This window comes from Rhineura floridana, chromosome 7, assembly GCF_030035675.1.
Source record: "Rhineura floridana isolate rRhiFlo1 chromosome 7, rRhiFlo1.hap2, whole genome shotgun sequence".
NCBI classification, from domain to species: Eukaryota; Metazoa; Chordata; class Lepidosauria; order Squamata; family Rhineuridae; genus Rhineura; species Rhineura floridana.
In genome coordinates, this window is record NC_084486.1 from 38,944,558 (window position 1) to 38,969,081 (window position 24,524).

The window sequence follows — 24,524 nt, forward strand, 5'->3', positions numbered from 1 at the left end:
TGCTGGGGTTGTCTGGTAGTCCAATTGGCCGTGAGACTTATGGAGCTAGATCCAGCCTGCCCATGGGATGTTTTGCTGGGGGAAGAGCAGGGAAGGTGATTTTTTTTTTTTTTGCTTATCTCTCCCCCTTGAATTCCCACAAAAGATACTCCAGAGGGTCAGGGAACCCTTTGGAAAAGCATGGGAGGTAGCACTGGAGGCTGCAGTGGGAAGCAGCAAAAACTGCCTCTATCCTCCCTTTCTCAACTGGATCTTGGTCCTTTTTGCAGACAGAAAGAGACTTTCAGTTAACAGAAAAGCAAGTCTGGATCCAGCACATTGCAATGCAAACTAAAGCTGAGTGTTAAGGTGCACTAACTGTTGCACCTGAATATCACATGATGGTAGTTTCTTTGATCAGGTTTGCAGGAACACTGCAAATGGATTGGAGGCAGATATGGGAAACAAGAGTTTAGGATCAAGATACAAAATAGGCTGAGTGCCACCAAGTTTTCTGATACAATCATAGCACGTTTCTACAGTTTTGTCCTCCATTTTGAATTATAAATGTCCTAAGAAAAACAAAAGTCATGCCATATCCTCAAATACCAAGTTTATGTTTCCTAACGCAGCAATCTTTTATCAATTTAATTGGAAATCAACTATAGACTAATCTGTTAGAACAATTTTTAATTGGTGGGGTTAAGACTGAATTGGGCATTTGTTTGATGTCATATGGCTCTAGTATGTTCCGCTTATAGAGTAATGAAAACAAAATAAGAAATAAAAATGCCCTCTCCTTGCAATAAATGGGAGCTTTTATTTATTAATTTAGATGTTCCCTGACTACCCTCACTATACACAAAAAGGCATCTAGATTAATCCTTCGGTAATACAACAAATTTACTGACATTAATAAGAGCCAAATGGTTAATCCAGTGATTCTCAAATGGTGCTCCGGGGCACACTGGTGCGCTGCAAGAGGTGGCTAGGTGTGCCGTGAATATTATGAAAGTATATTATTATTAAGTTATTTTTATTCATAGTTTAAAATATATTAATATATTTTAATGTTATACATGAAGTGCGCCAGAAAAGTTTTATATGTTTTACAGTGCACCGCGAACTAAAAAAGTTTGAGAACCACTGGGTTAATCAGTCAAATTGTGGCTGTAATCCTAAACGTACTTGGAACACACTTAAGGCTTCAATCCAATCCCCAAATCTGCTGCATTCAAGGAGGTTGGATGGGGCTGACCTCCACCCAGCCCAAAATACCTCCACCAGCATCACTCAAGTGCAGGGGTCCCTGTTCTGCCCACCAAAAGTGCAGACAGGGTGGAAGTACCCAGCCCTGTAGCCAGCCTTCCTTGTTAGGTGGTGCAGCCACATTTCTAAGTAGGGCATTTAGGGGGAAGGTGCATAGTGCCAGTCAATACCCCCTCACTGGTGGAAAGGATGTGAGGGCCAGATCAGGGGAAGGGAAAGGCCATGACCTTCCCCCTCACTTCTCCTCCATGCAGAGAGTGTGTTAACTTATATAGTGATCTATGTAAAGGTCAAGTTAGCAGAACATTTAGTACGAACATCAGGAATTAAATGACTGGCATATTTTGTTTCATAAGAAAGAAAGATATTAAGGATAGAGTGAACAAGGGGATACCAAAGGGTGTAAAACAAACAAAATAGTTTATGGTATAACTAAGAGAGCCAGTGTATAGTAGTTGTGTTGGACTACGACCTGGGAGACCAGGGTTCGAATCCCCACATAGCCATGAAGCTCAGTGGGTGACCTTGGGCCAGTCACTGCCTCTCAGCTTCATGAAAACCCTATTTACAGGGTTGCCATAAGTCAGAATCGACTTGAAGGCAGTACATTTACATTTTTTAAGAAGTGAAAAACTAGTGTGGAGCTTGTTTTCTCAAAAATTCAGTTTTAATTTTGCATCACGACAACACCAATACAAAAACAGGTTTAAAAAGAGAGTAAGAGCACATTACAATGCAACTGTAATGTTTCTGCCCTGGCACCACCTGTCAGGCTCCCACCCGTGGCTACCACCAGGGAGAAATGTACTTTTTTATTTTTTCTTTAGCTCACCCTAGCACAGATCTCACTGCTAGGCAGCACCACCAGTCACTCCCTGTAAACAATACTGCTAGAGACTTTGCCTTAGTCTCCCTTCTGGCTTATTGTTACTTTGTGTCTGGGTGCACTTGCAGGCCACAAACCCCCTGTATCTTTGTGCCAATAAAGCCTACAGCCCTGGGTTGCCCTGGATACTTGATGATACACTATCTCTTCCCCGCTGCCACCATTTGATACAGTTTCCCAACCTTAGTAATTACCCTGCCCACTCTTCTGGTCTGTGAAAGCCCCAGCCAAGGATCAGGCTTTTGGTAAACCAATAAAATATTTATTTATAAACACCAGGAAATAACAATATTATGTAAGGTATGTTTAACAAGCGTATGGTTTCATACAATGTCACTCTTTATGTTTCTGGTCATATATATATTGCCTAAATATCAGCCAAACACAATCCAAGCCTCCCTCAGAACTCTGCCAACCAACTCTTCCAAAATCCCTCTCATCAACCAACCGACCTCCTCAACAACTCTTTCCCCAGACTCAACTGTTACCCTCTCATTTATACCTTCAGCCATTCAAACACTCAGCCAATCATCTTACAGCATTCTACAGCATTCTAGCCCATGTACTCCCCCCTCTCACTCAGTCACTTACCATATATCGCTTAATAAACCCGCACTTACCATATTTACAGATATTAAAATACAGGGACATCACAGCAACCATAATAAAAAATTTAGGGAGAGCGATGCTGAAAGGAATATACATAACTTTCTTGTTGAAGCCAATGAGACCGAGTCCTTAACTCTGTAAAATATTGACAGCATAATAAACTTCTTATATATAGTATTGGAGGTCACTGATTCATAGGGTCTCCATAAGTCATAATCAACTTGAAGGCACATAACAACAAAGTTATTGGAAACTAACTGTGGAAAGCAACTTGTTTTTTTTTACTGGTTGCTGTGTTGATTTTTCTGCCCAGATACCCTAAAAAGATCTCATGCTGAGCTGCACACATTGGGAAAAATCAGAAATTAGGCTGGAGTTACAGCCTAAACGGCCAGCCAGCCAACTAGCTAACTGTCATGTGCACAGCAGTGTTTCTATTCCTCTAGGGCTTTCTTCATCCTTTGTCATGAAGTATTCAAGAAAAAGAAGAAAAAATAACCACTATGATTGTGAGTGCAGGGAGTGCTTTAAAAGAGTAAAGGGTAACTTAGGGTAGTTGTTTTTTTCCAGATCACTTTATCTCTTTATTTCATTTTTTAGCAATAAGCACCCAATCCTGCTATACTCATAAGAATAACTGTAAAATAAATAAACTCTTATTTCTTACTGCAGGCACACAAACATGCTGGCTGGGTAGAGAACACAACTGAAATGGAAACTGAAAAGCAGAGCAAAGGGAAATCCAATGGGTGGAGTCTAACTCTAGTCCCTAATATAAAGTTCTAATATTGAACTCTTCAAGGGTTATGTTACTATAGATGGTTTTTTTTCAGGATCACTTAAGTAATTATAGGGTGATTGTGATCATGCAAAATCTACCCTCAGGGAAAATCTTGAGTGAGCAGACCCTTGAGGGCTCTTCCAGATGAAGGCTTTGTTGTGCACTTGCCCTGATTTATTCAATGAATTTTTCAGAGGGTCCTATTCTTCAATTGCTGCTGTTTTCAAAAGAAGTTGTCATCCTTTAAATAGAGGCTGTCGCTGTCTGTTATGTCACCAATTAAAAAGACAATTTTCCAAAAATAATTGTTGGGAATGGGGGTGAAGCACAGGTCTGCGGAGGGTGGTGCAGTCATTTGCCCCATCCTGACTACAGGGCTGGAAGTACTACTAATGGCAGCTCACAGAAAGGCAACAAATGTGAATTCCAGGGATGGGGAGGAGAAGAGGCTGAGCTGGCCCCAGATCCACTGAATCCCAAGCCAGCACTGCTGCCACTTGATGGCTTCAGGCTTGATCCAGACCTAATTGCTGTGCCAGCTCCAGGCTGGCACAACATGGAACAGTGGTTTGCCTGCTCCCCACCCCCACCATCTGCCCTGGCTGATTTGAGTGGCAGGCTGCAGATGCAGTAGTGGGTCCATCTCTCCGTCATGCTCCTCTGCTGTCCAGCTGGTGTTAAGATTGCTCTGCAATTCAGTGGAATTAATTCTGAAAAACATGCTTACTCTTGTGCTGTCATAGATCTTAAGTTTGTCTAACAAGGCTGTTGTTGGGGAATGTATGGATGCCCAGAAGCTAAGGTCTGATTTTAATATACATATTGCTTATTGAGAGAAATTAAATAATTGTTGGAAGACATGCTGATTGTTAATTGTTGGAAGATTTGCTGATGTTAGCATCTCCTAACTATCACCGAGCAATCAGGGAGAGCTACCCATTGCTAGCAAACTCTGAACATCTTGTACAGCCACCAACAAGCCTCCTGTTGTAGCATTTCGCCAGCCTCCTAATTTACGCAGATAAATACCAGAGAAGGATCAGTGAACTTAAAGAACACCTTCTTCGAAGAGGATATTCTCCACATATTATGAATTGCAACATACACCAAGCCTCCATTCTGTCCAGAGAAAACCTCCTCCATCATACTGAGGTGTCAAAGAGCAGAGAGCAACGGATTCCGTTTGTGGTAGATTTCCATCCAGCATCTCCTAACTATCACCGAGCAATCAAGGAGAGCTACCCATTGCTGGCAAACTCTGAACATCTTACCAGAGCCATCAGCAGGCCTCCTGTTATAGCATTTCGCCAACCTCCTAATTTGCGTAGACTGTTGGTGAGAGCTGTGTTTAAGCCACCTATCACCAATCCAGGGTCTCATCCTTGTCACTCCAAACGCTGTATCATCTGTGTGTACCTCAGGGAGACAGCTACTTTTACAAGTGTTAGGAATAATTTTCCCTAGACCCCAAGAGTTGTCAAGAGTTGTCAAGAAACCTACATTATTATCAGAACCAGTGTTGCAATGAACTCTGGAACCTAGAGGGGGTGGGAGGAACAGACAACTTTAAGTTTTGTTTCCTCTCGTGAGAAGAAAAACTCAAAGGCGCCTCTCAGACTAGAACATCTCTGTAAAAACGAGATAAAATGTGTCTCTTCTAGATGTTATTATTTCTTTCTGTCTTAACATCACTATATACATCCTGTAACATTGTAGCTACTTCAGCACAAAACAAGCCATTTTCTCAAAATATCTTACTACAATTGTATCCATAAGATTTACATCATACTGCTGAGCGAGTAAAGTTCACAAGCACATTAGAAACATTTTTATCTCTTTTGGTGTCAATCTGCTCCTTTTTCTCGCCTTTTCTTAGCTCTTATCTCACAACAAGTTTTCCTTAGACTGACAAGTGTATGAATTCTTTATCAAAGTCTCATTTTTTAGAATCAAAAGAAATGCAACAATGATGAACAAATGCGCTTACTTATCTCTGTAATGCTGTATTCCCATCTTATGATTTTTAATAATATTGTATCTTGTTTGCTTATGAAAAACTATATAAAAGATGCTGGAATTAATAAACGGTGCTCTTTGCCCTGACGGACTCCTGTCTGTGCAGAGCAGAGATCCCTCTTGATCAAGCAGTATTTTGTGTGTTGCTTTATGTTTGGTATCTGGCTGGACCACTAACAGGTTAATTAAATTACTAAGCTTGCGCTCCTATTCAAGGCTGAGGTGTGCGCTAGCTCACCCATCCTGGGAGGGGAGGGGGTTTAAATTTGAACCTAACACAAGCACTAGGACAGGCAGGACATATTACATCAAACAGAACATCACCTGCAGGTCCTGCAATATCGTTTACATCATCGAGTGCAAAAGACCGGGATGTCATATCCAATACGTAGAAAAGACCACAACTGACCTACGCATGCGCTTCAGGAACCACAAGTCGGCAATTTTGACAAAAAAAGTGGAGCAACCAGTTGCAAAGCATTTTAACATCGAGGGTCACAGCCTGTTGGACTTTTCCATTACAGCGATAGAGATGCCAGCAGATCCAGCAGCATTGACCAAAAGGGAGAACTTTTGGATTTACTCTCTGGACACATTGGCACCACATGGCCTGAACCTGGAGGACAGTACCATTACTACTTAGCTTCTGCAAATGAAGCCCCTCTGAGCATTCTATCCTCAAAGCTCTATAACTGCCACCTTGGTAACAGCATTTGTATGTTGGCAGCTGATGAAGGCGGAAGCTGAAACGTTTTGTTAATATAATAAAAACCTCTGTTTGGTTAATCACAATTACATGCATATATTTTTAGGTGATTAACGGAATCCTTATAGGGATCCAGAGCAAGCTTGGGTGAAGTTCTCTTTGTTGCTTTCAAAAATGTCTGTCATCTGTCTCTCTATATATTTTACCAGCTTCGACTGGTAATACAGCTACTGCTGTTTCTGGACCGGAATAGCCTGACCACTGTTGTCCATGCACTGGTAGCCTCCAGGCTGGATTACTGTAATGCGCTCTATATGGGGCTGCCCTTGAGGTTGGTCCAGAAGCTGCAGCAGGTGCAAAATGCAGAAGCGAGACTGCTCACTGGGGCAGGCAGAGCTTGGAAAAGTTACTTTTTAAAACTGCAACTCCCATCAGCCCCAGCCAGCATGGCCACTGGATTGGGCTGATGGGAGTTGTAGTTCAAAAAAAGTAACTTTTCCAAGCTTTGGGGTCAGGGTATCACCAACATGTCACCCCGCTGCTGAAAGAATTGCACTGGCTACCTATTAGCTACTGGGCTAAGTTCAAGGTTCTAGTTTTGGTGTACAAAGCCCTATATACCTTGGGACCAGGATACCTGAAAGACTGTTATCCCTTATATACTCAGTTGATCACTGCACTCTGCAGGTGATGGCCTCCTGCAGATACCATCTTATCAGGAGGTCTGTTCTGCACAACATAGGAAACAGACCTTTAGTGTATTGGTACCTACCCTTTGGAATTCCCTACCCTTAAATATTAGACAGGTGCCATCTCTGTTATCTTTTTGGTGCCTACTGGACCTTCCTCCTTCAACAAGCCTTTTAAGTTGAGACCTTATTCCAGTCTGCGTCTGTGTGGGAATTGCTTTTTAACCCTTTTTTAAAAAAACAGATGTTTTTAAACCTTTTTTAAAAAGATGTTTTTAAACTTTTACAAATATGTTTTTAAAGATGCTTTGTTTTAATATATTTTAAAGAGTTTTTATGATGCTGTGAAGTGTTTTTAGTGCTTTTGTTTGCCACCCTGGGCTCCTACTGGGATCAAGGGTGGGATATAAATCAAATTATACATACTGCCCCCCCATATATTAAAATTTACAACAGAAAAAGTTATTGGAAAGGTTATTTGCGGTGGTATATCCTGGAACAAAATACCACTGGAGGTGCATTAATTAGCCAAATTATCATTAGTTGCCAATACTGAGTCATGCTAGCAGCATGGCAGAATAAAAATCAAGAAGAATTTAAAAATAGGTCTGTGCCTACCTTGCTACAGAAAGTTTATCTGCTTGTGTCTGAGCTTTGCATTTTCTTTTGGCTGTTCCCATTTGGGGTTTGCAAACATACTTTAATTACTACTTCCACATGGAATTTCTTTATTGGTTATACTATTGTGCTTGACCTCTTTTGGCTATACTCAATACAAGAGGCTTGCTCTTATTTGGCTCATTCTCATTCTCAGTTATCAAACCAGTCTGAAAGTTAGCAGACTAGGGGAATTAACCCCAATCACTGGACTGGTCACATAAGCTTCCACAAAGCAAACAATTAGTCAACAATACACAATCTGGACTGAAAGCCAAAACATGAAAGGCTATAATTTAAGGAGGAAGAGAGAATGAGTGAGTTTGTAGAGCACATTGCATTTGGATGGCAGAATGCAGCTGGTATGCTACTGACAGTAATCGCAGCTGTATTTGTTACCAATCTGACATTCTGGCTTCTTTCTCCAAACCTAATGAAACTACTTTGCAGATAAGAACAACATTCTCAACAGAAGAATGTAACTAATACAAAATGGAAGGGGTGAGAGAGCATATCACAGCAAAATTCAAAAGAATGCACCACAGATCAGTGGTCAGGCCTGTCAGGGCTCTCTTGCCAGTCATGAACCATAATTAATTAATGCCAGTGGGTGTTGCTCTGGGCAGTTGGCAAGGAGGAGGGAAATACCAAGTGACTGCAGAAAGAATGTGGGGTGTGTGTGCTGGAGAAAGATAGTGTTTCTTACAGGAAGGCTTGCTTGGAGGCAATTATCAGCATTCTTTCATGCATCAAACAGCCAATGGTTCTATTGGCTGGCACAGTAAAAAAAAATCAACTAGGGCTTCTAAAAAACCCAAGTACTCTGTCTCACATTTCACAGAGCAGTGGTACAAATAATAGGCATGGGTTATAAAATTGAATGTGCTTCTCCAATTAGAAACTCCAGACATCAGAGTGCCAAGTCAAGACACAGAGATGCAAATGATGCAACATATGACCAGCAGAGGAAGCATCTTTAATTTATTACCAAGCATGAAGGTGGGGTGGGGTGGTGTGGTGAGAGGTAAATAAAGAAACTACTTTGTACATCCTATTTAAATTTATGTTTATTTTTCAAATCTGGAATGAAAGACTAAGAAGTAGCTTAAGGTAGGCCTAATGAATGCTGGTGGAAACCCTACTGTAATTGCTATGCTTAAGAACTTTTACTGCTGTGTTGCAATGATGTTTTAGGTAATATAAATACATTTATGACACTCTCTGTCACATACATAAACATACACAAACTTAAAACAAATTGACTGTGCTGGGATAATTCTTAACATGATAAGATTTGAACAACCCTTTTGCATGCATATACAGCAACTTCCTCCCTCTTTCCTTTCTTATTGCATGTCTGATTGCAATACAGAAGTTTCCAATTAATCATAGTTTCCAATTTTGTCCAAACTGGGAAACTATGGTTTCCTACTTTGGACTAAGTTAGGATTTACGCTTGAAAATCACAGCATATTCCGATGCTGGTAACCATTTCCCCATCTGAGCAAAATGGGAAACTATGGTTAACTGGAAACTTCTGCATTCAGGTATTTTGAAGGGAGAAGAGAAAAGGCTAAAATGCACTAATATGAATGACAATTGGCTTTATTATAATGGAGACTGAAGATAAAGATTAAAACGAACTGAAGCAACAGATGTTCTTTATTTTGTTTTTAAGCTGTTTTTAAAGTTTTTTTTAGTGTTTTATACCTGTTGTGTGCTGCCTTGGGCTCCTTCTAGGAGGAAGGGCGGGATATAAATTTAATAATAAATAATTCTTATCTAAAGAAAACGTGCATCCCATTATCCAGCATAAAAACAAGTACAACTGCAACACAAATTGGAAAATTAATATAATCATTAAATATGAAGACAAATCCTCATAATCTAAACATTTATCCAGTGATCCTGATTATCTGAATTCATTGGCTGCAAACCTATACATGTCTACTTAAAACTTGCTTCCAATGAATTCAATGGCCCTTACTCACAAGTAAGTGTATATCACAAACCAATACATACTTATCTGGGAGTAAACCCACTGAATCAGTGGGAGTTACTTTTGAGTAGAAAAGTATAGGATTGCCCTGTTAGACACCTTGAAATCCCTTTGAAATCATTGAGGCTAAAGACCTTCAAAGGAAGTTTCTACTGATTTCAGTAAGACTAACATGCATTATTTTCTCCAGTGTTGCATAATGGCTGCAATGTAATTATGCCCTAATGTGAACACCACTTTCTATTTGTATGTTTGTTTTATGTTCAACCAACATATAACTGTGTTGTTTTTTTTAAAAAAACTCCACTTTTATTTGATTGGGCAAAATAGGGATATGGCAGAGATGGATTAGAGCAGAAATGAGTAATCTGTGGCCTTCCAGATGCTGTTGGACTCTCATCAGCTCCAACAAGCTTAGTCAATAGTCAGAGATGATGGGAACTGTGGTCCAGCAACCTCTGGAGCGCCAAAGGTTAGCCACCCCTGGATTAGAGTGAAAATGGCAGGGAAAAACACTTGGGTTTGTGTATAAGCGTACGCTTGTGACCACATTAGCGTCTCACTGAGTCCAGGTATTGTGTCTCCATATGTCAGTGTTGTTTACACTTTTTTGCACATTTTAGAGATGCCAATTGTATTTTAGTTTGAATTAATTTCTTTTTAGTACATACAATAGTCCCCCCCTAAAAAAGATATCATCAATATCATAGACAATATACAGACCCAACTTCACCATTTCTTTTTAACTTGACTTTGTCATTTAACAGAAGCTAAACCAGGCTTGCTTGTTTCATACTGACCTTCAATATCTTTCGGCCATCAAATGACTCCCTTTCCTTAAAATATTTGCCTGCAGTTCTGCTATGTTGCTTTTCATCTGCAAAATAAATAAATAAGATTATAGTTCATCTTGTCTCACTACCCCTAAATGTATGGAATGCAACTCGCATTCACTTTTTATACAAGAAATAAAACCAGCAAATTATTTCTAAAAGTACCTTATCAAAATTCCTAGAGTCATCAATATTGTTGCAAGGATTATGCAAGGTTGACAGCTCAGTGTAATAGAATCATCCAGGGGAAAACTAGAATCTAATATTCAGTGCTCTGTCAAAGCATGTTTCAGCAGTAAAGCATTCTCTCATCTCTTGAATTACCAAGTTCAGCATCAAATATCTGATCACTCTGCACAGCACATATTTAAAATCACTGCGAAAAATCAGGCACTTGGGCAATGCATCCTTGTTCACAAGGTGTCTCTAATCTCTCAATGCCAGTAGCTGGAAACAAATTCAAGAAGATGTATTACTCCTTAGCTAGGGTTATTTCTACTCTGCAGATCTGTAGATTCTCCTCATAAGTGTAGAACCACCAATGTGACTTTGAGATGTTCATGTCCTTTAAAAACAACATCAAGTTTCTAGCCCTCATAATAGCAAGGAACAATGTGTTCCATTGTGTGGGGAAGTCTTATAAAAATGAAGGAGACTGGGCAGAGCTTGCTGAGACAGGGATTCAGTCCCCTTTCTTAGGCTGATTGTTCCAGTTACACTGATTAGTATTGGCAAATATCCCTAATTTCTTTCATCTTTTTTTGGGGGGGGGGATTTTATCCTAATCCAAGGCAATGCATAGGAAGAAGACCAATATATTCTTGCATCAATTCTGTCATGCTAAAAACGTTGACACATTTAGTTCAAATGAGATGGTAAGCGAAACTATAGCTTAGCAAGACCAGGCAACTGTGCAGGCTCCCAGAGAGGAGCTCACAGCTGCTTTGCTCCTCCCCAGTCCTTTTTACTGTCATGCTGCACTGAGCTAAGCCAACAATTGGCTTAGTGTGTTGTCTGAACTCAGACTTGTGGTTAAGCATTCTCTTGACTAACGACAGGCTACAGTCAAGCAGAAACCTTAGCATGGTCTCACTAAGCCATAATATGGCTTACTATGTTGTGGAAACCAGCTCTCTGAAAATCTGAACTTTAGAAGCAGTCTATTTGTGAAAAATAAATATGAGCAACAGTCCTTAATTCAGACTTGTAAACAGCAACGTATCTGTTACTTGTGAGAATTGCTTCTAGGCAGGCTAGTAAAAGATGTTGTGGACTAAGAACGTTTTTGACGTAAATTTGCACCCAAGGCCCAGGATCTGAAATTGTGTGGGTTCTTTGACAAAGAGTCTGTGTTTTCTGATGCAAACATCACATAGCCCTGTCTTTTAACTGTCCTGTTTCTTCCAATGGCCAAAAAAAAAAAAAAACCTCAGTATACAGAAGATTGATTGAACTCAGCATTACAGTTCTTACATCCTTAAAATATGCAATGCAAATGCTGACAGGCTGTCTAAGAGCCTATAAACCTGAGAGACACTCCACCCTAACACGGCCTGTATGATCTTTAAAATGGCTTCAGTTTGGTTCATTTTACAAAGATGCTGCTTGAGACCTGATGGGAAAAGTAGCTGAAAGAGTTAAATCTGTCATTTCAACCAAGAGGATGTTGCCAGTCCTTTGGCATATGGATATGGACCTTTGGCAATCCAATCAATGCAATCCCAAAAGTAATTGTAAAAGTTTGGCCCTCAAGAGAGGAGCCTATTATTCAGATCTTATCAAGCTAGCTAAAAGGTGAATGCCACAACCTGTCTTCACAAAAGAAAGTCTATCACCCTGACCATATGGAAATAAAGGAAGGACACCTGCCTGATCCAATCAATTCTGCATCCCCCTTTGAGGCTTTTGTTCAGAAAGGTATAAAAACTGGACTCCTAGAGCCCCGAGAGGGGGTCTGGCCTCTGGGTCTTGGTCACCCACCCTGCTGAATATCACTGTACCTGAAATCGCTTGCTGAATCACTTAGCCAGCCAGAACCCAGAGATCTGACTCTCCCCTGCTCTTCCTTCACTGTCTCTGGACCCCTGCCTGCTGAAACAGGTCCCTGCTTGCTGAAGCTGCTTCAAGAGCTCTTTTCAGGGCTCCACTACTTTTTCTGCTTTGCTCTGGACCTTTGCTAGCCAAAGCAGAGATCCAAGAAGCCATTTCAGGGCCCCTGCCTGCTGCATCTGCTGCTTCCCTGCATGACCCAGGAGTCTCAATGAGCTCCAGTTCAATTTCTAGATTGCCCATCAGAGCTGGGAAAGGCATATCTCGTTCTCTATCCTGTCTTCTGGAAGTCCTTTCCCTACACATTGTAGCCTTCACATCTGCTCCCTCTGTCTATTTTTGACTGTGTGTGTGTGACTGTGTTTCAGAAGCCATCTTCTGGTCCTCCCTGCCTGGCTGAACGTGACTGAGGTCTAGTCTGCAAAGTGAGCCCAGAGAGAGGGCAGGCTAGTGTGCCTTCCTCAGTTGTGCTGACCTCCCCCCATCTCCTCTCATTTTTTAAAATTTCTTTTTATTATCTTTTTGTTATTGTACAAAACGTTAACATAAATGATGCAACAATATAAAATTAACCCTAAATCCCACCCCTCTCCCTAGAGCCAATAATTTGGATGTTGTTATAACAAGTATTCATGGATGTAATAATACATAGGTAAGTGTTAAAATAAAGGTGAGTGTTTTGAAATTTATACATTTATTTTTATTTATTTATTTATTTAAAAAAATTCTATCCCGCTCTCTTTCCAAAGAAATTTAGTGTAATATAATCATATATGGGGGATGTAAGACCATAGAAACTTAATTAGTCATTCATGATTGTTTTTGCTGATGGGGAAAGTTGGTTATGTAGATCCTGTTGTGAGGTATAATCTATGAATCTCCACCAAATCGACATGAATGTTTCTGGTTGTGCAGCACCTCTCAAAAATCAGAGATGTAGAGTGATTTTGTCCAATATTGCCATTGTCCATATTTTGTTGTACCAGTTCTGTATATTCAGTTCGTCCAAATGTTTCCAATGTTGTAACATGGTTAGTCTTGCTGTTAGTAGTAATCTGGATATCAGATGTTTTGATTTCAATGACTTGATTTCATTTTTAAATAAAGATAATAGGAATAATCCTGGTTTTAAGTGTATTGTTTCTTTCGTGATCTTATTGAGTTCACCTTGAATTGATATCCAAAATTTGTTGATCTTTGAACAAGTCCACCAGAGATCAAAGTATGTTCCTTTTATCTCCTGACTTGTGTGCTTGCTCCTTAGTGTGTGTGTATTTTGAGCGTGAGTTTAGTTATGATTAAGTTTATTTAGCTAATTCCCTCATGCATATTGTTACTGAGCCTTCTCCACTGATGCTTGTTTGCCCTAGCAGTGTGTTGGAATTAATACAAGGTATATTTAGGGTTCAACTAAACAGGTGAATATTCTATTTACGAATTTAATCATTCTCATTAAAACAAAACAAAACTGCAGCTTGGTAGTAGAGAACATGTTATGAACTCAGCAGGAACTTGCATCCAGCCTGCATTAACCAGATCCATTTTTAGAGATAGGAAATATGTGTGAAGGCAATAACAATTCTGTTTACAAAATAATACAAGATCCTAACTTTCACAGACATAAGTGAGGGAATCAAGTATCTGCCAGACATAATCAGGATCTTTAACTTTTCTGTGAAGGATCTCCTCCTTGCTCCAGATGTAACCTTAATGAAGGAACCCAACTCCTTTTGAGGGTCATGAACCCATTATCTGCTGCCTAAAGGTCACAAAACAGTAACAAATGAACAATAGCACACACAGGAATCATACAGCTACATTTTCTCAAGGAGACCTTAACAAATGCTCACCACTAAGATCTTTCCGGAAGACTGTGTTCATGACAGTGGCATGGAGTTTCACCCTATCCCACTCGTTCATCATTAGCCCAGAGGTCACAAACCGATCTGTTAGTCTATCTGCTATGAGCTGGAGCCTATGGAAAGGGAAAGGAAGTAAGGATTATTTTTTCATTTATATCATGTGATACATACTTGAATATTCAGAACCCTGAGAAGAATAAAAATATGTCAAATGGTTGTTACTAAAACAATAGATGTTGCACTTGCAGCCTGTCATTTCTTCAAGGTGGCAGAAAATCAGTGGTGAAAGTTGGAATTGGTGAGTCTGGACTAAACTTTTCAGCCACATTCATCACTGGGCTTAGAATACAAGCAAGCCTAGAGATGGCCCATTGGATGAGATGATGAAATTATTTTCTTAAGACCAACAATATACTGATCCCACCTGAAGATGGTTTGATATCATGCAAAAAATAATTCATCCTGTTCTGAGTACACCACTGCAATGTGGAAACCAGAAACTTGGCAAAGGATGCTTGCCTGAGATAAAGAAGAGGCCTCTAAATGACAAGCACTGCTTCAGTCTTGTCTGTACTGGTTATTAATCCCCTCCAACTTTACAGGATTGCTAGTACAATGTAGCTTGATGCTACTGACACCTTGCTTAAACCTGGCAATACCATACCTTCACCTGCCCTACAATGCAGATGTTACCAGGACAACACAGAACATGGGCAGGTCATCACACAGATCACTGTATTTGGATATATACTATTCATACACATCCATTTTGGCATTACCTGTAGCATACAGCCTTAGCACGGAGCTTTATATGGACAAGTTTCTTTTCTGAGCATAGCCCCAAACCCACAAAACATTTAGTGAGATATATTTAGAGAGATGAATCTGTCCAAATTTTGACAAAAATCTGTCAAGAAATATGGAAGACGTTGCGAATCAGGACAATCGGATGCTGTGGCACCCCCATTTCTTTTAAAGCATTCCATAGTTTTTCATGATGTACACAATCAAAGGCTTTGCTGTAATCTATAAAGCACAGGGTGATTTCCTTCTGAAATACCTTGCTCTGTTCCATTATCCAACATATGTTTGCGATATGATCTCTGGTGCCTCTTCCCTTTCTAAATCCAGCTTGGACGTCTGGCATTTCTCGCTCCATATATGGTAACAGCCTTTGTTGTAGAATCTTGAGCATTACTTTACTTGCATGGGATAGTAAGGCAATAGTTTGATAATTCCCTGGGATCCCCCTTCTTTGGAATTGGGATGTATATGGAACACTTCCAGTCTGTGGGCCATTGTTTAGTTTTCCATATTTCTTGCCAAATTGTTGTCAGAATTTGGACAGACTCAGTCTCAGTCGCTTGTAGCAACTCTATTGGTATGCCATTTGTTCCTGTTGATTTGTTTCTTCCAATTATTTTAAGAGCAGCTTTCACCTCACATTTTAAAATTTCTGGTTCTTCATCACACGGTTGCTCCGTGAATGAATCTGTCATCTTTGCATCTCTTTTATAGAGTTCTTCAGTGTATTGCTTCCATCTGCCTTTTATTTCATCTTGGTCAGTCAGTGTGTTCCCCTGTTGTTTATTCAATATCCCTACCCTTGGTTTAAATTTCCCTTTAATTTCTCTAATCTTTTGGAATAGGGCTCTTGTTCTACCCTTTTTGTTGTCCTCTTCTATTTCTATACAATAACTATTGTAATAGTTTTCTTTGTCCCTACGTACTAATCACTGTATTGTTGCATTTAGCGTTCTAACTGTGTTTCTATCTCCTTTTTCTTTTCCTTTCCTTCGACCTTTAACCATTTTAAGTTTCACCAGTCATCCATTGAGGTCTTTCTCTCTTTTTAATTAGAGGTATTGTCTTTTTGCATTCTTCCCTGACAATGTCTCTGACTTCAGTCCATAGTTCTTCTGGTTCTCTGTCAACTAAGGTTAAAGCCTCAAATCTGTTCCTTATTTGATCTTTAAATTCTTCTGGGATATTATTTAGACTGTATTTTGGCATCATGATTGCTTTGTTCTTCTTCTTTAGCTTTACTCTGATTTTCGATATGACCACTTCATGATCTGTATCACAGTCTGCTCCTGGTCTTGTTTTTGCAGAAAGTATGGAACTTCTCCATCTTCTGTTTCCAATTATATAATCAATTTGATTCCTATATTGACCATTTGGTGATGTCCACGTGTACAGTTGTCTTTTCGGTTGTTCAAAAAATGTGTTTGCGAGAAACAAATTATTGGCTTCACAGAATTCTATAAGTCTTTCTCCTGCTTCATTTCTATCTCCTAAGCCCCATTTTCCCATAATTCCTACTTCTTCTCTGTTCCCTGCTTTTGCATTCCAGCCCTCCATGATTATCAGCACATCTTGTTTTGGTGTGTGATCAATTTCTTCCTGTACTTCCACGTAAAATCTCTCTAATTCCTCTTCTTCTGCATTTGCCGTTGGAGCGTAGACGGATGATGGTTATGTTAATAGGTTTCCCATTAAATCTCATTGATATAACTTTCTCAGACCTTGTGTTTTTATTTCCTGCATAAAATATTTTGTAGTTGCCCGATATAAAATGTCCCATTCCCATCAATTTTAATGCACTCATGCCAAGTTCCATTTCTTGCTTGACAAGTAGATTTCTAAAGTCCAGAAAATCTATATAGGTTCTGCATCATCTTAAAGGCATCCATTTGATACCAATTCTGATTATATCCGAGCTTTATTTAGAAGTTAAAGAAGGGAACCAGTAAGTTTGTGAAGTGTATGGAACTTGTCACTACTAGAACCTACAAGTAAATCCCCCTGCCCCACTGCACAAAAGTGTGATAATTCACACTTTAACTGCAAGCTAAATGTGCACACTAAAGGACAGACAAATTTCTAACGCCCTACAGCTCTTCCATATTGTTCCTTCCTTAAAGCACTGAGCAAGATTCACAGCACCATGGACAGAGAATGTTATTAAACCAAACATTCCTGTCCATTGAAATGGGAGATAATCACACAAATGTGAAGTCTTACACAATCTTGTCCATAAGCCCATTAGCAACACAATCTGCCAGTTACTTCATCGCCTCCTAGCTTTAACTTGCCACCTTGGCCCTTTAGGTCTTGCTTGGAGATGGAACAATAATAACCTTATTCCCTCTCCCTCTTTGGTCACCATTTCCTTGACAATTCTTGATGAGCTAATGCTATAGCCTGCTAGCATTGAGCTGTCTCTTTGAAGCAGTTATTGGCCAATTTCTAGTCTTACTGATTGAATCGTATGTTTTGCTTTTTGTCATTTGCTTTCTGGTGATACATCAGTGACTTTTAAAATCAGTGATGACAAATGAAAGAAGTATCATTACAGATGATACTAAAACAAATTAACAAAATAGCTCAAGTGAAAATTGTGCTTTATTATGTTATAAAATTAATCAAAGAAATGAGACAAATTAATATGAATTATAATGAGAGTCATTGCTACATGGGAACCATCAGAGCATAACGTTATCTCTCTCTCCCCTCCTTTATCTCTTGTCTCTCTCTTCTAAATAAAAAATAGAGAGGTTCTCCAACATCAGCAAGGCTGAAATGGGAAATGGGAACTCTTATGCTTTGAAGAATTAACCATTCAGAAGCAAACAAAAATCAGGAAGGATATTTGCCATATATAGGATGGATCAATTGGCTAGATATCTTTAAATACCATCAAAAGAGTGGGTTAGATTTTTGTAATGTATCATAGTAACTAATATGTTACTATTAGTTACCAAACTCATAATTTGACATTTACGTAACCATAAGATGGAATGTATGGAGTACATCTAATAAATCCTTAGAGTCTCAGCTTTCTTATCAGACTAATTATGTAGGTCTTGGTAGTACATAATCTGGTTAATACCTAAAGAGTGAGAGATGTAAAAGAATGGCCACTCGCCCTTTGAAACGGTAAAAGCCGTAAGTGATAAGGATCTGTCCCTAGCACTGACTGTACCAATCAGGTTCCTTGTAAGGCAGAGAGCTGAAGTAAAGAAACATGGTAGTCTTTATCTTAGCAAAAGCTAAAGATTAATTTGAAATGATCTATTAAAATTTTGTTAATTGAATTTTGCCATAATTATTTACTCTGGTGCTTCTTTCAGGAAACACAGAAATATTTCAAAGGCAAGAACGAAAGCGTTCAAACATTCAATATACACTTGGAAACAAAAAACAACAGAAATGGACTGGTCTACATTTAAACTATGTTTCATAAGGAAGATAGTTACAACAATGGATACAAAGTAAATGAGCATTCATTGAACATTCAAATGAACATGCAAGTAGTAGACAAAATAAACAGCATTAGAAAATTGCACTAACAATGTTACTGAGCAGACAATTGCACAGGCAGTGGCTGCATTCTCATGGTTTAGCACTGTGTAGACACACCTAAACAAGTCCAGGCAAAAGTGTTGAGCTTACCTGTCCTTTTCCCTCCCTTCCTCCCAAGTGGCCAGGATGACTTCAGCAGTATTTAGTTTCACTTTTGAAAATCCTGACTCAGCACTACATTTGAATCAGAGATTCTATGACACTGCATAACATGCAAAGTTCAAACCGTGGGTTATGAAAGTGGGTTTTTAAATTAACTAGGGTATGTTTTAAACCAGAATCCCTGTTTCAAATGTAACACTAAGCCGGGATTCTTTAAAAGCGAAACTAAATTCTGCTGAAGTCTGTGATGTCCCTATAGTTTGATAATTGTAAATATGGTAAGTGCGGGTTTATTAAGCGATATATGGTAAGTGACTGAGTGAGAGGGGGGAGTACATGGGCTAGAATGCTGGAGTATGCTGTATGATGATTGGCTGAGCGTTTGAGTGGCTGAAGGTATAAATGAGAGGATGATAGTTGAGAGGGGGTCAGTTGGTTGTGGAGTGTGGATTGGAGTTGGTTGTGGGTTGGATTATATTTGGCTGGTATTTAGGCAGAATATATAAGACTGGAAACATAAAGAGTGACACTAAATGAAACCATACGCTTGAACATTCCTAAAGTAATCTTGTTATTTCCTGGTGTTTATAAATAAATATTTTATTGGTTTACCAAAAGCCTGATCCTTGGCTGGGGCTTGCACAGACCAGAAGGGTGGGCAGGGTATTTACCAAGGTGGAGAAACAGTATCAAATGGTGGCAGCGGTGAAGAGATAGTGTATCATCAAGTATCCAGGGCAACCCAGGGCTGTAGGCTTTATAGGCACAAAGATACAAAGTTTGTGGCCTGCAAGTGCACCCAGACACAGAGTAACAATAAGCCGGAAGGGGACTAAGGCAAAGTCCTAAGGCAATATTGTGAAACAGAGAGTGGCTGGTGGTGTTGCCTAGCAGTGGGATCTTGTGAGATCTGTGCTAGGGTGAGCTAAAGAAAAATAAAAACTACGTTTCTCCCTGGTGGGAGCCATGGGTGGGAGCCTGACAGGTGGTGCCAGTGGGAGGAACATTACAAAGTCATCCTCCACTGGCCTGACCACATGGAAGGAGAAGAGGGGAGAGGAGCCTGATGCTCCTCATGCTCTTTGGGCAGGTTCAGGTTCACCCACATAGTACTAAACCATGATTTAGCATTACATGTGAGCACAGCTACTGCTAGCAGAGGTAAAATTTTCAATCACTTATTGGAATTAAAACTAATGAGAATGGAAACAGTTTCTAGTTTTCAGAAGTACTAAGATTAAGCAAAAACTGCACAAGTAGATACTCTAATTATCTCTCTCTGTAATGCTACTTGTTATCAACCCAAGAGCAAACTTATTACAGACCTTTCTTTGCCTACAGAGAGGGAATAACAACCTTATCTTCTGGATGTCTGGTGGTATGTTTTCTGGCAGAAACAATCAAGCTGAGAGCCTTCTTGAGAGATATTATATTACTTTTGCAAATTCAGATATAATTTCCTGTCTTTGTGGAATGAAAATGAATACCAAAAAATGCAAGGGAAAACTTACTTGTTGGATCCATCCTTCATGTGAACTTTTGCATATAGAACATCTATCATGGCTGGATCATCATTCATGTACTCTATACCTGCTACTTCCACAGTAAGCGGTTTGCCTCCTGCAATTGAGCTTTATGAAAGAAGAAGAAAAACGTAAAACCCTGTTCATATTTAAGATTATTTGTCAACTGCATATTTTCACTACTTCAACAACACTAGACTACACCAAATCACCATTTCTCTCCTAGTTTTAATGGAGGTTTATGGACTGCTTCTATTCAATTGATATATTTTAGCGCTGCTGCAACTTCATCTTTATGCACTGATTTTTATTTTTCACTATTTTGATTGTTTTAACCCTTTGTAAACAATCCCTTTGTAAGCTGCTTGGGGCTGCTTTTTTCATAGAAAAGCATAATGTAAATATTAAGATAATAAAGTAAAATGATAAACCGCAAAATTCCCAGCAATACCTACCCTTCTACCATAGAGCAGTGGTTCCCAACCTGGGGGCCATGAAGTAACCCAGAGGGGGCCATGAACAGTAAAGAAATGAATTACTACTATTATTATTATTTTAAAATGTCTTCACTCCCTGGATGCTGTCTGCTCCCCACTGCCGATGGCACCTCCCCCGTGCTCCAAATGAGAGGGGAGGCCTTTTGCTGAAGCGTCAATGTGTCTTTCAGGTGCACCAAGGGCAGGCATCTGCCTATAAAACACGTGGCAGATGCCAAAGGAGGCTGAGGGTGGAGCTACCAGGAAAAAGAGGGGATTGCTATCACCGACTCCCGTCTCTTTGCACTGCCACTGTTGATGACACCCTTACTCAGAACGAGAGGAGAGGGCTTTTCATGAAGCAAAAAGAAGCAAGGCTGCAAGGAAAGGCTGCTTTCCTTCTTCCTTCCTGGCAGCCAGCCTGCCTGCCTTTCTTGGCTCAATTCACTGCCACCTCCTTTTAAAAATTATTCTTATTTGTGTGGCTGCCCAGATCTCACCTTCAGCCCAGATGGGGCCGAGGTACAGTGAGGAAGCTCAGGACTTGCTCGCCCCCCATCTCTGAGGTGAAGTGTGTGTGCTAGCGCCCCCTTTCTTCCACCTAAACTCCGCCCCCACAATCTCTTGGGGAATGAGAGTGGAGCAGAAGACAGATCAGCGCGCGCGCACACACAAACCCCAAAAGAGGCGGACTCCTCCACAGAATCATTGTGGGTGGTGATACCATGCCCCAGGAGGAATTTAATACTGGGAACGATCTATTATTCCCCTGATCAAAATGCTCAGGGAGACCTGGAGATGAGATATGAAATTGAGGAAGCATCCAAACTAGGAAATGTGGTAGTAATGGGTGACTTCAACTACCCGGACATAGACTGGCCACATATGTGTTCCAGTCATGACAAAGAAGCAACATTTCTAGATATTCTAAATGACTTTGCCCTAGACCAGTTGGTCATGAAACCGACCAGAGGGATGGCAACCCTGGACTTACCGGGACCTGGTGCGAGATGTAAGTGTTGCCAAACCAATTGGGAGCAGTGACCATAGTGCTATTAAATTAAATTAAACATACATGTAAATGGCCAATTGCCAAGAAAATCCAACACGGTCACATTGGACTTCAAAAGAGGAAACTTCACAAAAATGAGGGGATTGGTAAAAAGAAAGCTGAAAAACAAAGTCCAGAGGGTCACATCACTCGAAAATGCTTGGAAGTTTTTTAAAAACACTGTATTAGAAGCTCAACTGGAGTGCATATCGCAGATCAGAAAAGGTACCGCCAGGGCCAAGAAGATGCCAGCATGGTTAACGAGCAAAGTCAAGGAAGCTCTTAGAGGCAAAAAGTCTTCCCTCAGAAAGTGGAAGTCTTGTCCGAATGAAGAAAATAAAAAGGAACACAAACTCTGGTAAAAGAAATGCAAGAAGACAATAAGAGATGCTAAAAAAGAATTTGAGGAGCACATTGCTAAAAACATAAAAACCAACAACAAAAAATTCTATCAATACATTCAAAGCAGGAGACCATCTAGGGAGGCGATTGGACCCTTGGATGATAAGGGAGTCAAAGGTGTACTAAAGAATGATAAGGAGATTGCAGAGAAGCTAAATGAATTATTTGCATCTGTCTTCACAGTGGAAGATATAGGGCAGATCCCTGAACCTGAACTAACATTTGCAGGAAGGGATTCTGAGGAACTGAGACAAATAGTGGTAACGAGAGAGGAAGTTCTAGGCTTAATGGACAATATAAAAACTGACAAATCACCAGGCCCAGATGGCATCCACCCAAGAGTTCTCAAAGAACTCAAATGTGAAATTGCTGATCTGCTAACTAAAATATGTAACTTGTCCCTCGGGTCCTCCTCCGTGCCTGAGGACTGGAAAATGGCAAATGTAATGCCAATCTTCAAAAAGGGATCCAGGGGGGATCCCGGAAATTACAGGCCAGTTAGCTTAACTTCTGTCCCTGGAAAACAGGTAGAAAGTATTATTAAAGCTAGATTAACTAAGCACATAGAAAAACAAGCTTTGCTGAAGCAGAGCCAGCATGGCTTCTGCAAGGAAAAGTCCTGTCTCAGTAACCTATTAGAATTCTTTGAGAGTGTCAACAAGCATATAGTTAGAGGTAATCCAGTGGACATAGTGTACTTAGACTTTCAAAAAGCTTTTGACAAGGTACCTCACCAAAGACTTCTGAGGAAGCTTAGCAGTCATGGAATAAGAGGAGAGGTCCTCTTGTGGATAAGGAATTGGTTAAGAAGCAGAAAGCAGAGAGTAGGAATAAATGGACAGTTCTCCCAATGGAGGGCTGTAGAAAGTGGAGTCCCTCAAGGATTGGTATTGGGACCTGTACTTTTCAACTTGTTCATTAATGACCTAGAATTAGGAGTGAGCAGTGAAGTGACCAAGTTTGCTAAATTGTTCAGGGTTGTTAAAACAAAAAGGGATTGCGCTCCAAAAAGACCTCTCCAAACTGAGTGAATGGGTGGGAAAATGGCAAATGCAATTCAATATAAACAAGTGTAAAATTATGCATATTGGAGAAAAAAATCTGAATTTCACATATACGCTCATGGGGTCTGAACTGGCAGTGACCAACCAGGAGAGAGACCTCGGGGTTGTAGTGGACAGCATGATGAAAACGTCGACCCAGTGTGCGGCAGCTGTGAAAAAGGCAAATTCCATGCTAGCGATAATTAGGAAAGGTATTGAAAATAAAACAGCCGATATCATAATGCCGTTGTATAAATCTATGGTGTGGCCGCATTTGGAATACTGTGTACAGTTCTGGTCGCCTCATCTCAAAAAGGATATTATAGAGTTGGAAAAGGTTCAGAAGAGGGCAACCAGAATGATCAAGGGGATGGAGCGACTCCCTTACGAGGAAAGGTTGCAGCATTTGGGGCTTTTTAGTTTAGAGAAAAAGCGGGTCAAAGGAGACATGATAGAAGTGTATAAAATTATGCATGGCATTGAGAAAGTGGATAGAGAAAAGTTCTTCTCCCTCTCTCATAATACTAGAACTCGTGGACATTCACAGAAGCTGAATGTTGGAAGATTCAGGACAGACAAAAGAAGTACTTCTTTACTCAGCACATAGTTAAACTATGGAATTTGCTCCCACAAGACGCAGTAATGGCCATCAGCTTGGATGGCTTTAAAAGAAGATTAGACAAATTAATGGAGGGCTATCAATGGCTACTAGCTGTGATGGCTGTGCTCTGCCACCCTAGTCAGAGGCAGCATGCTTCTGAAAACCAGTTGCCGGAAGCCTCAGGAGGGGAGAGTGTTCTTACACTCGGGTCCTGCTTGCGGGCTTCCCCCGGGCACCTGGTTGGCCACTGTGAGAACAGGATGCTGGACTAGATGGGCCACTGGCCTGATCCAGCAGGCTCTTCTTATGTAATCATACGAAAGGCAGTTCATACACAGGGGTTCACTGACAGAGAAAAATTAGCAGCCCGCTATTATTAATGTAGATTGTAAGCTTTCTAGGCAGTAACTACATAACTTCTAGACACTATACATTACAGTGTTAGTACTAAATAAACATTAAATAGTATGTACAATTGGATCTCTCTCATACATAATGAAAAGTCAAAGCCTTCAAATATTAAAGCAAAGGATGAAAACTTTACATATGTACTTTCTGTTGATAGTAGCAGAACCCATACAGCTAGCTCCTTTCCCAATAATGCAGGTATGTTCCTTTTGCTGAAA

The 24,524-nt window shown here is 40.1% G+C and overlaps 1 protein-coding gene across 1 annotated transcript in view; it reads right to left on the reverse strand.

The window, feature by feature from the left end:
• The window catches only part of ASCC1 (activating signal cointegrator 1 complex subunit 1), a 130,750-nt gene that overhangs the window by 37,431 nt on the left and 68,795 nt on the right, over positions 1-24,524 (reverse strand). Inside the window, exons 7-9 of the mRNA XM_061635293.1 lie at positions 20,314-20,433; positions 14,324-14,448; positions 10,392-10,468 (exon numbers count right to left, since the gene is read on the reverse strand). Coding sequence (XP_061491277.1) covers positions 10,392-10,468; positions 14,324-14,448; positions 20,314-20,433 — 322 coding nt within the window. The remainder of the gene's footprint in view (positions 1-10,391; positions 10,469-14,323; positions 14,449-20,313; positions 20,434-24,524) is intronic.